Source organism: Amia ocellicauda, chromosome 4 (genome assembly GCF_036373705.1).
Source record: "Amia ocellicauda isolate fAmiCal2 chromosome 4, fAmiCal2.hap1, whole genome shotgun sequence".
Classification (NCBI taxonomy): Eukaryota; Metazoa; Chordata; class Actinopteri; order Amiiformes; family Amiidae; genus Amia; species Amia ocellicauda.
In genome coordinates this window covers 40261058-40276690 of record NC_089853.1, presented here as the reverse complement: position 1 = coordinate 40276690, position 15633 = coordinate 40261058, and the positions used below count along the sequence as shown (strand labels likewise).

General features: G+C 47.8%; 3 protein-coding genes and 1 non-coding gene across 4 annotated transcripts; 2 read left to right on the top strand and 2 right to left on the bottom strand.

The window, feature by feature from the left end:
- Nucleotides 1-260: 260 nt before the first annotated feature.
- trnat-ugu (transfer RNA threonine (anticodon UGU)) lies at nucleotides 261-333 on the bottom strand. The gene has a single exon. It is a non-coding gene; the product is annotated as a tRNA-Thr (tRNA).
- A 138-nt stretch (nucleotides 334-471) lies between these two features.
- On the top strand, nucleotides 472-7229 carry LOC136748454 (deoxynucleotidyltransferase terminal-interacting protein 1). Its single transcript, XM_066702188.1, has 13 exons — nucleotides 472-880; nucleotides 1229-1299; nucleotides 1733-1829; nucleotides 2224-2322; nucleotides 2654-2722; nucleotides 2870-2926; nucleotides 3096-3154; nucleotides 3259-3304; nucleotides 3430-3488; nucleotides 4052-4112; nucleotides 4548-4619; nucleotides 4912-4967; nucleotides 5478-7229. The coding sequence occupies exons 1-13, from the start codon at nucleotides 809-811 to the stop codon at nucleotides 5584-5586; spliced, it is 927 nt and encodes a 308-aa protein (XP_066558285.1). The 5' UTR covers nucleotides 472-808; the 3' UTR covers nucleotides 5587-7229.
- Nucleotides 7230-8530: 1301 nt separating this feature from the next.
- Nucleotides 8531-12123, top strand: ube2c (ubiquitin-conjugating enzyme E2C). The gene is made up of 7 exons (XM_066702187.1): nucleotides 8531-8686; nucleotides 9396-9592; nucleotides 10132-10159; nucleotides 10263-10349; nucleotides 11141-11345; nucleotides 11525-11584; nucleotides 11778-12123. The coding sequence occupies exons 2-7, from the start codon at nucleotides 9492-9494 to the stop codon at nucleotides 11813-11815; spliced, it is 519 nt and encodes a 172-aa protein (XP_066558284.1). The 5' UTR covers nucleotides 8531-8686; nucleotides 9396-9491; the 3' UTR covers nucleotides 11816-12123.
- A 649-nt stretch (nucleotides 12124-12772) lies between these two features.
- Nucleotides 12773-15083, bottom strand: LOC136748898 (regulator of G-protein signaling 9-binding protein). Its single transcript, XM_066702916.1, has 3 exons — nucleotides 14904-15083; nucleotides 13970-14228; nucleotides 12773-13492 (listed from the first exon to the last, which is right to left on the bottom strand). Exons 2-3 carry the CDS (start codon nucleotides 14175-14177, stop codon nucleotides 12957-12959), a joined length of 744 nt encoding a protein of 247 aa, XP_066559013.1. The 5' UTR covers nucleotides 14178-14228; nucleotides 14904-15083; the 3' UTR covers nucleotides 12773-12956.
- Nucleotides 15084-15633: the final 550 nt, after the last annotated feature.

Genomic DNA, 15633 nt, shown 5'->3' with positions numbered 1-15633 from the left:
ATTTACTGCTCGCCTGCTTGCGTGCCAGGATGATTCAGTGTCCAATACACTTCGAACAAATAAAACTTAAATACGGATAGTTTAAACATCAGTATTATTCAGTTAGCACACATCATTGTTTCTAACGAGAGTATGCCTGTATCAGTTACAGCGTTGGAGGAAATGCGTATCATTCGTGTTTGTATTGCAGTGTAAATGACATGATGCTAAATATTCGATTTCGATTGATAACACATTTAAAAAATGAAAATGTATTTGCCAGGCCCCAGCGAGATTTGAACTCGCGACCCCTGGTTTACAAGACCAGTGCTCTAACCCCTGAGCTATGGAGCCGCAGCTGGTAATGCATTGCCAGTGCAGAATCAAAAAATGGAGGTGGTATGGAATTGCATGCTGGTGTATTTGCCCCTCACAATGATGGCCGCCGTGACGTCGCACTGACGCAAGCGTGCGCGGGGCGTAGCGGCAGAATTCGCGGAAGTGGCGAGCGCATCCTGTTTGCCGTGGGAGACAGTAGCAGTGCGCACTAAAATCATATTCTGTGACTCATAAAGACACTCGGAGGTGTAGGTTATTGCATTGCACGCCTAAACGGAGACATACAGAACAACACAAGCAGGACTTCCTGAACCCGTGCCACAAGGGAGAGACAACGCAAGAGGTCTGTGGTACGACATGCAGTGAACCTTCCGTCTGGCGTCTGAACCGCTGTTTGTGTGCATGCGATCTTGAGGGATAGAGTAGCGCACGGGTCTCCGGAGCAAGAAAGGAAATCAAGACGAGTCGTCGGAGTCTCTCGACGGGCGAGATGGGCGCTCACCGAAGCGAGGGGCGGAGGGAATGGCTGCAGCAGGACCCGGCGGAGCAACCGGCTCCCGTGGTGAGGATCCAGTCCGTTTCTAACCGTGTTAAGTCCTGTTTTAAGTTTGCTATACAAGTACACTTCCATGGCATGGCTGCTAAAGGTGTAGAGCCTGTGCATTCAAAACAGCAAGGGCACAGGCTTTGACGTGTTTACCTTGTTAGTATTCATTCAGTTAAAGTTGAAACACTTCATTCACGTGTAAACGGTTGACGTCATTAGCAGAACGTGCAGTTACACTCAGACCCACGTCCATCGCATTGTCTCTGTCCGGCACGAAGCTTAATGCGACACGGACAGAAATCCACGGCCATCGTGATGTGCTCTCTTCACTGGTGCGACGTGTCTGTTCCCGCTGTGTTGCAGAACCCCTGGAACATCATGATCAAACACAGGCAGGTCCATCGCAGAGGCCGGCGCTCGCAGATGACAGTCAGGTAAGGCAGTGCTTTCTTATGTTAATGCACGTCATGCACTAACGCACTTTTGCTGCAAAATCTTCACTTCCTGTCTCGATTTGAACCTGTTTGTTTTAATGGACTCTGAACACAACTTATGAGAATGTCTGGTTTAACCCTTTTGGAAAACAACCCCCCTGAAATTGCAGTTCACTATAGGTTCCTTCAGACTGTAAGCACATACATTTCTGAAACCGTGCTTTTCGGCCTGCTACACCTTCAGGACACAACTAGAGTAGTGCTCTCTGAAACCATTACCGCTATTGGTCAATACAATGAGTACAGTCTTCCCTTCATTTGACCCATCGGACATTGTTTTCAGAGCATGCACTCTTGACACGTGTCGCATACTTACATGCACTGTGCAGTCTGTGTATTGCTGGTGCTGACTGTGTTGTGGCCGTGTTTGCAGTTACACCGACCCCGTGCTCTCCATGGACCTGCTGCGTGCCGTGCTGCAGCCCAGCTTCAACGACGACATCCTGGCCGTCTTCAACAAGTACATGAAGGTGAGCGCTCTCTGTGGGCCGGGCCCTCGCTGTCCCCTGCGCAGTTGCATCTACTAGGTGCACCTTGCAAGCCCCGCCTCGTGCCTCATTCTCTGTGGGAAGTGAGTTGCTGCGTTTTGCATGTTGCAGTGTGTGACGGGTGGAGGTTTGCAGAGGAGTGGTGAGCAATGAGCAAATGCAGCCACAGCCCTGCCCGTTTCTGTGCCTCTTGGCGGAGAGCTCTGTTGCACAGGATAGGAAGGAGAACTTCTTTGCGGTGCAGGTGTAGTTCTAGAATGCGTGGCACCGCAGGGCACCCTCTTGGGTATTTGGTGCACGCTTCAGTGTTCACAGTTGGTAGTGGGCTGGTGCTCTCCCGCTGGGTCATCTCTCTTACCCCCCCGGTGTGTCGCAGTTCTTCCAGAAGGCAGCGAGTAACGTGAGGGAGAACGTGGGCGACGATGTGCAGATGGAGCAGCTGATCCGGGAGGCCTGTCGCAACTGCCTGGAGCAGGTGAGCTGGGCGGCACGTGTGCAGGGCAGGGGGCCCACACGGGCAATGCCGCAGAACGTACCCTTCCGGGATGGTAGTAGTATCAGGAATTCTCGCTTTTATTAGGCATTTGTTTTCAGTACAGAGGAAAATTTAAAATAATTCCTGTTTTTGAAGATGTGTAGCCACTGATCTTCATCAAGTTGTCGATATTTCAATCACATTCATTCATTTATTAGAGGGAACACTGTTGTGTTTTGCTTTCCTCATGAAAACATACAAGTTTTGCAAAGCCTCACTACACGGATGCTGAGTTTATGATAACAGTGTAACCGCTGTCTGCTCCCTGCAGGCCAAGCAGCTGTTCTCGGATGGGGAGAAGACCGTCCCAAGGACAACGCTGGACCAGCCAGCCACCAAGGTGAGACATATAACTTCGTTTTAACATGTTGTTGTTTTTATTTTGATGGCTTAACCTGTTTTTTTGACTCACGGTGCACCGTCACCTGGGGGGTCTAGTTTGCTCTTCAATAACCATTTTTCCCGACATCCCTCTGCCCCCCTGCAGCGGGGAAGACAGATGGAGGACGAATCTGTGCACAGAGGCAGCCCTGTTTCTAAAAAGGTAAAGTTCGCTCCCCGTCTCTGACCCGCAGTGTCTACTCTTGAGTCGTAAAGCATGGAAGATGGCGCCCACCGTGCTGAGTGGTGGGGGCTTTAGTATGCAAACTCGGTTCACAAGGAAGGGCCTCTCCTGGTTTCTGGAGGAGTTAATTTGGTTTTGTTTCATGCAGCGGAAGGGACGTCCCCCTGGTTCTGTCATTCAGTATGACCGACCTGTGTCCAGTGTCCAGTGAGTACATGCACACGCACGCACACACGCACACACAAAATGTCTGTTATGGGTTGACCCAGACCACAAATACCAACCGCCTGTTTGCTTTCTCGCTCTTGCAGGTCCAAAATGAAGCCGTCGGAGCCCATAAAACGCGAGGGCCCAAAGGTAAGGCAGGCCAGGGACAGTACCTGATGTGTTCGCCTCGTGTCCGATCCCTTGGTGCTTTGTCTCTGTTCCTCACAGGTGTTGTAATGCGCTGTAGTGTAAATCAGTGTCATGTCGTTCTACAGTGGGACCCCTCCAGGCTGAATGAAAGCAGTACCTTTGTCCTGGGCTCTCGGGCCAACAAGTGAGTGAGGGGTGGGGCTGTGCGTGTGTGTGTGTGTGTGTTTGAGTGAGTGTGTGTGTGCGTGTGCGCTCTGTTTACATTATTATTTACATCGTGCGTGCGTTGGCTTTTACATTTTTTTTTGTATTAACATTTAATATAGGCTTTTGGTCCATTTGACTGGTTTTGGTACTTGTACTAGGTAGCCTAATGTGAAATGTCGGTGCTTCTAGTGTTAAACCCATCCCTGACATCTGATTACGGGTCAAAATGAAAAGACAACAAAAAACAACTAACTAAATGTATGTTGGCAAGAAAATAGATTGCTTTTGGGAGCCGCATGTTAGGTGATTTATACACACTGGATTTACATCGTAGACTGGCTTATAGTTGAACTAGTAACAATGGAATATTTGCATGTTAAAGACAATTGCTGTGATTTTAAAAACTTTTCAGTCAGGGATAAAGATGATGAGGTGTCCTATACGGGTGCCTTTGTCCCTGCATATCCGCCTCTTGGCATGTCTTTCTATGTGTCCGCGTCTCTCTCTCTTGCCGTCTCTGAACTGCTGCTGTCGTTGCAGAGCTCTGGGGATGGGCGGCACCCGGGGGAGGATTTACATCAAACACGCGGACCTCTTCAAGGTAGGACAGGCCGGCTCACACACGCTCACCCCGGCAGAACAGGGCCTTCGTTCTCGTCATCAGAGTTGGCATAACCGTTCGGTCAATAAATGACTCGCTACATAACGAAGTCAACAGCGCACTCTGTCGCGCTTTTATCTCCCTCCTCCAGAGACTGCCAGCTCCGGCAGCAATGCCCTTTTGACAGTCCCCCCGTGCGTGTGAGTTGTGGTTGTGTTGGGTGGTTTTGATCAGCTTGGATAAAGATGCCAGCGAAATGCAAATCTGCAGAAAAGGCTTAGCTGTCCATCTCTGTTCAGATCTTCTTGTTAGCCCTCCTGAGTGGATTTGCACAATGTGATGCCCGCCACAGTGCCACCCTCATCCTCCCACTCGATTGGCTCTGCTAGGGCTGCCCAGCTCACTCACTCATCTACATGTGTGTTTGTGTTCCAGTACGCGGCAGACCCCCAGGATAAGCACTGGCTGGCTGAGAGACAACACATGAGAGCAACAGGAGGAAAGATGGTGAGACTAGTACTACAAAGATGATCTTCTGTGGGGTGTTATTTTTATTGCCTTGTTATCATGCAAGCTATAGTTGTGTGTTTCTCACGCTTGCCTCCAAAGTGATCACACTTATCGCTGACTATTCTTCATGTGTCCTTACCTCACAAGCTGGGAATAAAATCAAATCAACAAAGACTGGCTTTCCAAAAATAACATGATGGGTCACTGCACAGTGCTGCATTCACGCGTTTGAATTTGAACTGTGTTTTACATCAGTCTGAACCTGTGTTTTTCTCCCCGTATGTTTCAGGCATATCTCCTTATAGAAGAGGACGTGCAGGACCTGGCCCAGAGCGAGGACTACAGGTAACCCAGGCTGAGAGACTCTGCTGTCTTTAGCAGTGTGGGGGGGCGCTCTCAGACTGGTTTTGGCCAATAACAGAAAAAATCAATTACGGTTTCCCTGAAGCTGATGTTTAGCCCTTACGTTGAGTGGCCTAATCCAATCCAAATTTCAATCTATATAGTATAAACTGTGTTTACGGTGGCATTTGGGGGGTTGGGGGGGCAGATAAAACCTGAACGATTCTTTCACCTCAGGTTTGTGCATCACAAGATGAACCTTCTAGAACCCTGTGGTGTTCTGCAGCACTCCCTCTGCAGAGGCTTAAGTCTTGAGGGGCAGATGGGGTTCAGAGTGTTGGCCGTTGCCCAGACAGTGTGTTCCTGTGCCACACGCCAGTCAATAGTGGGCCACTGTTGGTGCAGTTCGCCGTGGCCCAAGCGGCCCCGAGCAGCTATCCAGTTTCGTTCCTGACGCACAGAGTTTGGCTCTGCGGAGTGACGCACCTCACTGTGTCTTCTGCTCACTCACAGAGACTCCCCTGAGCTGAAACTGGACGAGCTGAAGCCCTTCGCCGTGCCGTCCTGGATGATCGAGAAGATGCAGAAGGCCATGGAGGTGCAGCGCTCCGAGAGGGAGTAGGACAGCAGGGGGAGCAGGGGCTAGCGGCTGCACGGAGGGGCTCTCCCTGAATTCCTCAGACCGGGAGGTGGGGAGGAGCGCTCTTCACACCAGCCTAGACTTGCCTCTCACAGATGAGCCTCTGCCTGCCCACTGAGACTGACGCCAAAAACTCAATTCCAAGCTTTCTTTTTTTTTGGTTGACATTTTGTTTCTTGCGTTTCCTGTCTGTCTGAAGATTCACGGGCCCCGACCACATTACAAACCTCCTGACTATGCAGGGAAAAGTCCTATATACTGCCACATGCTGGTTGAATGGGTTGGTAGTCGCTCGGTACGTTAACGCACAGTTCTGCGCTGGCTTCTTGTGCTTGCTTTTATTCTCAGACTCGTGGATGGCCAGCCAGTGAGATGTCGCAGTGTGACCTGATAATAGTTACAAATTGAAGGCAGTTAATGTGAACATCATGTTAATAACATGTAAAAGGAGGAGATGGAAAATTCTGCTGTTCAAATCTTTCCCCCCCCTTTGTTTGAATAGCTGTCTTCGCTGTGGTGATCCTTCTGTGAATGTAAACCGTGTTTACATTTTGCCTGGCCATCCCTTCCTTCACGTAAGAGAGACTGACACCCTGTTGTGTTTCCTGTTTGTTTGTTTTTCCCATTTAGGAATAACTGTAACTGATGACAGCCAACTGATGATCTGGGGCAATACGCCTTGGTCGATCATCTACATTTACAGTTACAGCTTTCGGTTACTTCACTGCTGTAAATTACTACTTGTGTTAGGTTTAATGCTTCTCTGATCTGAAAAGAGTTCATAATTCAGAGAGATCTTTAAAATCCAGCGGTTTCTGGATCTCAGCCTGTCACTTTCCCATCCTACTCTGTGTCATTTTCCTCAAGGGGAAAACTAACCGGTACTACAAAAGAAAAAGAAGACTTACAGTAATTCAATGCCTGAGAATTGTTTTTATTTTTAAATGAGAGAAATAGGATCAAACTTGTATGTTCCTAAACCCGGTGTGTTTTTATTTTATGTGTATTATGGAGATATGATTCAAGCAATGTATGATCACCTGGTATATCATCTAAGGTGGAATCCCACAGCATAACACCCACAGTACACAAATCTATACACAATCCCACAGGGATACATAATTTGCTTCAGGAAAGTGTGATTTAGGTAGGGTTAACATTAAACATAATATCCAATCCTATTTAACACTGCTTTATTTTTGCAGTGCTGGCCTTGAAAATAGGTATACTTATAAATCATTTTAGTGGGTGTGATCACTATTTAAATGATATACCTTTATTGTGGGATTTATTTTTGTTTTCTTGTGGGATATTGTTTGAAATAGGACCACCTGCTAGGAAGACATTTTCAACCAGTTTTATTTTTATATATACATATATTTATGTCATCATTTTTTTGTAGTCAGATTTTAGACTTGGTTTTATGTTTTTTGATAACGCTGTTAAAACGCCCAGTTACTGAACCCTCAAAGTCATGAGCATCGAGAAGGCTCTGAAAACATGTTATTTTAAGCAGTGGAAGAATTACTTTCTAAATTCCTGACATGTATTGAAATACATAATGCAACTTGATTTGATCCTGTACATATTAGTAACAGTATTTTACAATAAAGTGTGTTTGTTTAGGTTGTGTGTTGTTATTTTACATTGAAGTTGTTTATTAAGGCAGTGTCAGATCATTTTGGATCCGAGTACTTTTTCCCCAAGATATTACTGAATATGCAATATGTTCTGGTAATGTGCACTTTACATACATGTAATGTATATTTATATGTTACTTATAATGTATATGTAGCCAACATTTTATTAAGTTGTTTTTACATCATAAGATTCATTATCAGATGGAAATATGAGTCCAATAAGGAATAAGTGTGGTAACGCAGGCCAACAAGTTTTATCATTTGATGTTACCATGAATAAAATCAAAATACACAAGTGGGGTGAGGTGTACATGTGCAGGAGGAGTGTAGTAGCAGATAGGTTAGTGTCCCTGCTGCCTGTATCTCTTAAGTGGTGATAGTACAGTCGGGAGTAAAAGTGTATGTAGGTTACAGTCTGTTAGTGTATCAGTCATTAAAGTGGTCCTGGAGTACCCCCTGCCCTAGTGGGTTTTGTTCCAACTGAGGTCTTAATTACTTAATTGAACCCTCAATTTAACAAATAAAATTGTGTAGCTTATTAACACTTGGTGATTTAAAGTTCACTGTTTACAGTTTCATACTTAATATGAAATCTACCACTGTTTAAGATGATTTAAAATCTCAGATTAGGATAATTATTAGTTAAAGTGTGGTTCAATTAAGTAACCTACTAGTAATTAGGTAATTGTGAGCGCAGAAAGAGCCGGGCAGGCGTCCCCAGGAGCAGGATTGAGCACCACTGTCCTTGGGGATACAACTGTTGCAGCCATTACACACCCGCCTATTGTGACCACTGCACCACACGCTCCCACCATCAGAAACCGCGGCTACAGCAGCCTGCTATGTGTGTCATTGTCATTATTATAGCTCTGCAGAACTGGTCAAATACGAGTTAAAAATACACGTATCCAGCTAACTATTAAAATAGACAGCAACACGATTTGATTGTACCCGTACTTATTGCTTCTATCTTCCCGGAAGCGACAACAAACGTTTAACTACCGATAAATGAAACCCGTCGCGTCCAATCAGATTGAAGTCCCGTCCAATCGGATTGAAGTTCCGTTCAATCGGATTGAAGTCCCGCCCAATCGGATAGAAGTCCCGTCCAATCGGATTGAAGTCCCGCCCAATCGGATTGAAGTCCCGTCCAATCAGATTGAAGTCCTGGCTGCAGTGCATCATTGTTGGAGACGGTTTCCAAGACGTTTGTTGAACCTTTTGTTTTCAAACTCTGTCTGCTGATTGGCCCGCGGGAGGCCAGTGTGGGCGGCGATTGGTTAAACAGGACGATCTGTGGGCGGTGATTGGCTGAATGGAAACGGATTTCAAAAAATTTGAACTGAGGGGCGGGATAAAGGTTGAAATCGGGCCTTCGGCCGGAATCTGAATGACAGAATAACACAGGCGAGCCGGCGAGCGCAGCGCAGCCCGCAACACTGGTAATGTCCGCTGTTTGTAGCTCAAAACTGCACTTCTAGTGGGGATAGTTTCAATAAGGGCGGCGACTGTATAGTTTATTAACGCAGGCATGTAGAGTAGCCCTGCGATTCATCCGTGTAATTACAAATAGGGTCATAGCCAGGGAACAAAGTTTGTCTTACGGGTTTCATCAGTGCGAAACACCGTAACTATTCTTTAATTAGTAGCGGTTATAACTGGTGTATTTTATTATTGCTGTTATCAGTAGTTTAGACTTGCGTTTAATGTTTTCTGTATATAATCGTATACACTGCCGAGCGAAAGGAGATATCGCGATACTTTCGATGTGTCAACTATAGTATTCATTGATTATAGTACTGTACGCTTGCAGAAAAAGTCCGATGCGTTTTTATTGTTTTAGTTGTATGCATGTTTCTCTAGCTACATCTGCTAAAATAAATGCATAAATACATGTCCGAGGTAATCCCACAGACTATTGCAATCGCCGTTGGTCCTGGTGGTAAAATGCAGTGGTTTGCACGGAGCATTGGGGGGTGGTGTGGCTACATCGACATCGTGTCATTTTGAAGTATTTTGTGCACAAACGACGGGGTTTTTATCCCAATTTGCAAAATCGCTTTTCTCTCCAGTCAGACCGAGCTGCGGAGTCCCGCCTGCGCTGCATTACGTGTTGTTTCATCACTTTTAATCTATACCATTTCTCTCTAGGTTTTGGTTTGTTAGTCTCCTTTCCAACCGCCAGACGACCGTTGATTTTTTTATCTTTGTGGAAGAGTTTACTAGAAACCAAACCCAACCCAAATCATGGCTTCTCAGAATATGGACCCGGCAGCTGCGACCCCCGCCGCCGCTCTGAAAGGCAGCGAGTCCGGCGGCAGCGCAGCCAAGGGCTCGGTGTCCAAACGGTGAGTGCAGAGCCGGGTCCAGGCGTGGGTGCTGGGGAGAACTGGGTTTTTATCATCCCTCTTTACTTATTTTTATATAATGCATGCTGTAATGCATTTGTTTTTTGTGTGTGTGCATGCAACACATCAGGCCCAGTCGATAACACTGCTGTGCAGAAAACCCGATCTTTTAAAGGAATCGGTCCGGGATATCAGATGTGAAAATAACTTGGGCATCTGGAAAATTGTGGTTTGATTGTGTATTTTGTTAATTAATAATGAAATAAACGGAGAACGCCTGTTCTACACGGCAGTTTAACCCTTGCAGAGTCGATATCTTCCTTACGTGTATTTAAGTGAATTCCTGGCCGTATAGCTGCTATTGTGTAAATCCATGGGCGATAATGAATGACTAAATTTATAGGTGAGGCCTGATCTTTACAGAAAGTCATATACTGGGAGGACCAACATTTTAATTTACCTTCAAATTAACACTTCATTGGGACTAATTTTTTTTTTTTAATCCCCCCCCCTCTCTCTTCCCATAACGTATTACCCAGATTGCAACAGGAGTTGATGACCCTAATGGTAAGTACTGAATTCTGTCCACTCTGGTCTTGGCAATCACAAAGGACAAATGGTCTGATTTTGGTCCAGTTGCCATCCTGATCTCTCGTTCTCTCCCTCCCAGATGTCTGGGGACAAGGGCATCTCTGCTTTCCCAGAGTCGGACAATCTCTTTAAGTGGATCGGCACCATAGACGGCGCTCAGGGAACGGTGAGTGCTCGGAGCTGCCCTGGTTTCCGGTACTGATGTCTAAATGCTTGTGTAACCACGACACCATGCATTGAAACCATCTCCTCCCGACGTAAAATGGCATTGTGGCCACCACCCATCACCCCAGTGTAGTCCAGATGCGGTCAGTTTGGAGTTTCTATTTATAGTCTACAGTTGTCATGTTCTCATTTTATTGGACCATGTAAGGATGCTAAAGCAGATTTATTTTAAATGAATCCACAACCTAACAAGTTAGTGATCTTATGCCTCCTTGCTGAGGAGAAAGTTGTGCTATTCTACAGCCACCCTGCATTGCCACCTGTTGGAACAGTCCAGCTGTCTGGGGCAGTTATTCCCAGGGTTGGGCAGCTGCTACACAGGGGGTCAGTCACTCAACAGCTGCGCGGTCTTGATAGGGGCCATTTATGACTTGATCATAGTCCATGATGTGGGGGTTTGCTTGTTGCGGCATGGTAGTCCCAGAGCTTTGGAGGATAGAGACTCGGACCAGAGGAAGAAGATGACGTTTGCTGACCCAATGTGATGAGAATATCCACCAGGTTTAATTGCCTGCTACTGTTGATCTTCAAGCTTTGAAGTGTTGTCATAAGGGGGAAGTCTTTGCTCAGGATATGGTTCATTGCATCCAAAAGTGAGTTGAAAAGGATCCTCACAACCAGGGTTTATATCGTTCTGCTACACAAAGCCAATAAACACTTCAGTGGTCAAGGGCTGTGCGTTTTGTGAGGGAGTGTTTAACTTTGCCATCGTGGTGTTCTCTGCGCTGCCAGGTGTATGAAGGGCTGAGGTACAAGCTCTCCATGGAGTTCCCCAGCGGCTACCCCTACCAGGCGCCCCGTGTGAAGTTCATCACGCCCTGCTACCACCCCAATGTGGACGAGCAGGGCTTCATCTGCCTGGACATCCTGAAGGAGAAGTGGTCGGCGCTGTACGACGTGCGCTCCATACTGCTGTCTATCCAGAGTCTGCTAGGAGGTGAGCAGTCCGTCCAGTCCTGAACCCTAGTAGTGTACCCCAGCCCCCTTGTTCCTAATTTTAAAGAATTCCTAATCTTGTGTTGTGTTCCCTGCTTTGACTGTTCCAGCAATAGATGTACTGTGCCCCCCCCCAAAACCTGAATCTCTTCCTCCTCTAACTGGCTGTCTTGTTTGCAGAACCCAATAACGAGAGCCCCATGAACACCGGCGCAGCCGAGCTGTGGGCAAACCAAGAAGGTGAGTTTGTTCCGCCACCCCATTTCTTCAGAAATGCGCTCCGTGTGGCCGGAAACGAGGCCGGGGGTACCAAAGCAGCTCGGTCTTCACTGGTTGTGTAGAGGAGAATTCCAGGCGGGTGTGATCTTGATCCAGATTATCTCATGGTATTCCTGCAGTTTTATTCCAGTCTAATTGTTTCTCTCTTTCTTAGCTTACAAGACCCATTTGCACGCGACCTACAAGAACTGACCCCTGGGATTCGCCCTGCCCCGTCTTCTGTGCGTCTCATTTTTCAATGTCTTTTACTGTCTCCACTTTCTCACAATTATGTAAATTATCAGTGTCGATTTAATATACTTTTTGTCTTTATTTTTATTAACTTATGTGAATAAAGAGATTTCTTGTAAAGTGCATTTAAGCTGTGCTCATTATATAGATTCTGTTCATGGAGAATCGTGCACTTAGCAGAATGGTGTGGTTAATTGAAATGCATTATTACCAGAGCCCTCTGTGTGCATGTGGTTTTGGACATGGAATAAATTGAGTTGCCTTTGTTACCTTTTGTACATGAGTGCTTCAGTTCTCTAAACTAAACTGGACCTTACTGGTGTGACGTGGGCAGCAGCATCTGCACTGAAGGGTTGGATGGGGGGGGTCTCCAACTCAATTCCTGTGTATGTGTTCATAGGTGTTTAAACTTATCTAGCTAATTAAACAATTATACCAATTACATAATTGAGGACTCCGTTGTAACGAAAACTGCCACACGCATGGCCCAGGGGATTGTGAGAGACCCCTGGGTGAGATGGATGTGTAGTCTCTTGCTGCGCTACCCTATACACCAGTGGTTCCCAAACCCCCTACCCTGCTGGTTTTTGTTCCAACCGAGCTCTCGATTACTTAATTGAAGTAACGCTCTGCTTAGATTTTACTTTTTAAATTGTGAGAAAATAGTTGTTTGTTCAATGTTTTTTAAATATAATTCTATACTTAAAACCCTTACTGTTTAAAGTAAGTCTCTGATTTAGGAAATTAGTTCAATTAAGGGTTCAATTAAGTAATTGAGAGCTCGGTTGGAACAAAAACCAGCAGGGAAGGGGTCCCCCAGTACCGCCTTGGCAACCACTGCTATACACCCTAATAAAACCAGTGCTGGCCTTCAGGCAGAAAACCGCAGAGATCTTGGATCCATTGTAAGAGGTTTTGCTTACTTGCGTTTATTTAGGAAGCGTATGGAGGTGGAGGTACAGGGGAATGGACAATTGGGTTCAAAGTCCAAGTCATGCGCAATGCAAGTCTCTGGCTAGAGTTTAGGGGAGGGTGGGGCGAAAAAGTGCAAGAGCAATGGCACTCTTATGTGTGTAAGCGCGTCTGTGGCTACGCTCCCTCTTCAGGTCACCAGGCAGAGGGCCCCACCCCACCGGCAGCCTCGGGCGTGGCAGCAGCCGGTGCGGTGCTCCCCCTGTGGCAGCTCCTCTACGGTCAGCAGCTCCTCGGACGTCACCCTGTCCTCCAGCTCCAGCTCGCCCCCGCTGCCCTCTCCCCAGGCCTCCTGCATGGGCTCCACTGACCAGATGGGCACATTGACCCGCTGCACCATCTCCTGGGCCATGATCTCCAGCTGGGCGATGTGGACCCGCAGGTCCGGGGGCTCCTCGCCCGCCCCCTCCGCCCAGGGCAACTGTGCCGTCGCCGCCCGGGCAGCCACCTCCACCCCCCGGCCCACCGCCCCGGTGCTGACCAGGGCCCGGTGGTCACGTTGCTGGGCCAGGGGGAACAGCGCCTGCAGGGCGGCGATCTTGTGTAGCTCCTGCAGGAAGAAGTCGATCCCGGACAGGAAGAGCACCCACAGCCGCTCCGCCTTCTCCCTCTCCTCAGACCCCAGCTCAGAGCACGTCAGTATGGCCATCAGCCGGCGACGCAGACCTGGCCAGGGGAGACGCACACAGGTAAAACGCAGCCTAAACCGGATGAAGTACAGTGTGTAGGTAAATGGAACAAATCCTCAATGAAATGCACTCTGAGGCACTGGCACAACCATGACAAAAGTTCAAGGGGGTGTAGACTTTCTATAGGCACTGTATATATGATTTTACTCTAAAAAGATAACCGATTGAAACAACCCTGTCTAACAGCTGCAAAGCCGTGTTCACAAGACTGCAGCTGTGTTCACACCTGTTCTTCCAAATGAGACGCACGTGAAGGACCTGGGAAAGTCTCGTTACTGTCAGTCAGCAAAAGTGAACTAAATGCTTCACTATCAAGAAACAAACCAAACAAATACCATTAGATGTTCATTCATCTTTTAAAAACAGCGCTCGGTAACTTCATCAGGACCGTAAGTTTCTGCATGGAGATCATGCAGTTCCCGGGTCCCCTCCCAGTCCAGACGCATGTGCGTACCTGTGCAGATGTGGTGAGCCCGGGCGCGCGTCTCCTCCAGCTCCTCCCTCAGGTGGCTGCAGTCCGTGCTGCTCCCCACGCCCACCGCCAGCTGCTGGAAACACGCCGTCACTCGGGTCAGGGCAGCCTGGGCCTTCTGGCACTCCCCAACAGATCCCCGGGCGGCCGTGATCTCCCCCACTGTCCGATGCCATAGGCTCTTCGCCATTCCTGGTCACACACAGGACGCTGCCGTCTTTAAAAGGCAATTTGAAAATCCCTTGAGGGAGAAAAGTGTTAAAACCCATTTGCTCTGCCCGTTCCAGCTGCTGTAGACTCAGAGCAGTAACTACCTCCCCTATGGGAGACGCTCCACAGCCTCCCGGTGGCCGAGAGCGATTAGAGATCTGCATCGACACCAGAGTAGTTTTCTTAATTGCGCTGTGACAGTGATATATTTAGCACTCGGGTCCTTTGCCTGTTCTAATGGAAAGGCCATATCCAAGCACAGATTCAGAGACCCCTCCTGTTTTTGCAAAAGTGTCATTTGTGCATCTAAACCTCAATCTAGGACACAATCTAAATTGCACAATTATAAAACGTTTTTTTCTTCTTTTAAATATAAACCATCGCTAGCATATCAGATGATAAAATTGCAATGCGATGTAAAGCAGTATGGCTCTTATATCACACTCTCCAGTCTCGGCATCCCTGGGCTCCTCACAGCCAAACTCCCTCGGAAGAGCTGCTGCTGAGTCAGGCCAGCTCGAACAGGAGAGTTTCCAAAATCCTCTCCGCCCCACACGCCTGTCTCCCTCACGTCTCAGCCAACATTTATCATCGAAACCAGTGTCACAACCAGAGAGAGGACCAGCCCTTATCTGGAACAGCTCACAGCTGCCACAGACTCCCTGCAGGTTGCTCATCTTAAGACTCAAAGTATGGATAGTTGTACCTGTTTCTTTAGCTGGTCCGGTGGGCTTCCATGCTGGGCCGGTGCCTGGTATGGCTGAGGAGCTGGAGCTGGGGTGGCTCTGTGCTGCCGTCTCCGTGAATGGTCTCCGCTCTCCTCTCCTCTCTCTCAGCGGTGTCCTCCTGGCTCCGCGCCGGTGGCTCAGCTGTCTACTCTAAGGGCCCAATGACTCTCTGTCGGTTTACAAACTCCCCCGTCCCCGCCCATGCAGTCCTCCTCCCGCCTCCCATCCCACATCCCAACCGTACCGCTCATTATTACATCATTGTTGTATTGCTCTCCTCCAGAGACCCACTGCTTCTCAATTACCCAGGCTGACGGCTGCGGCCCAGGGCTGTGCGGCTCCAGGCCGTGTGGGTACTGTGCTCGAGCCTCACAGAGAGGGAGGCAGGGTGTGTGTGTGTGTGTGTGAGTGAGAGAGAGAGAATGTGTGAGAGAGTGAGTCTGGGTGTGTATGCGTCAGTGAGTGTGTTCATCTTGTGTGTGTGTATATGAGGGTGTTCTCATCTCTGCTGGCAGTCATTTCCCTTATTTCTCTGTGTAACGTATTCTTTTACAGATTTAAGATGTGTATCCCCTCTGCTTGCTTCTGCACCAGTTAACTTCCCAGAGACCCCACCACTGACTTTATACCGTGTTGGTCTCAAGTCACATTGAGTAAAACCAGAAGATGCACAGCTTAGTTAAGCCTCTAATATGAGGTGGGTTGGGC

What these genes read in the sequence shown, in the direction of transcription:
- LOC136748454 (XM_066702188.1), top strand. Translation starts at nt 809, where the DNA reads ATGGGCGCTCACCGAAGCGAGGGGCGGAGGGAATGGCTGCAGCAGGAC. An exon ending in CGACCTGTGTCCAGTGTCCA is followed by an intron (nt 3,155 to 3,258) that starts GTGAGTACATGC and finishes TCGCTCTTGCAG; the next exon opens with GTCCAAAATGAAGCCGTCGG. An exon ending in GAGCAACAGGAGGAAAGATG is followed by an intron (nt 4,620 to 4,911) that starts GTGAGACTAGTA and finishes CGTATGTTTCAG; the next exon opens with GCATATCTCCTTATAGAAGA.
- ube2c (XM_066702187.1), top strand. Translation starts at nt 9,492, where the DNA reads ATGGCTTCTCAGAATATGGACCCGGCAGCTGCGACCCCCGCCGCCGCT. An exon ending in TAGACGGCGCTCAGGGAACG is followed by an intron (nt 10,350 to 11,140) that starts GTGAGTGCTCGG and finishes CTGCGCTGCCAG; the next exon opens with GTGTATGAAGGGCTGAGGTA. An exon ending in TATCCAGAGTCTGCTAGGAG is followed by an intron (nt 11,346 to 11,524) that starts GTGAGCAGTCCG and finishes TCTTGTTTGCAG; the next exon opens with AACCCAATAACGAGAGCCCC.
- LOC136748898 (XM_066702916.1), bottom strand. Translation starts at nt 14,177, where the DNA reads ATGGCGAAGAGCCTATGGCATCGGACAGTGGGGGAGATCACGGCCGCC. An exon ending in GGCTCACCACATCTGCACAG is followed by an intron (nt 13,493 to 13,969) that starts GTACGCACATGC and finishes TCCCCTGGCCAG; the next exon opens with GTCTGCGTCGCCGGCTGATG.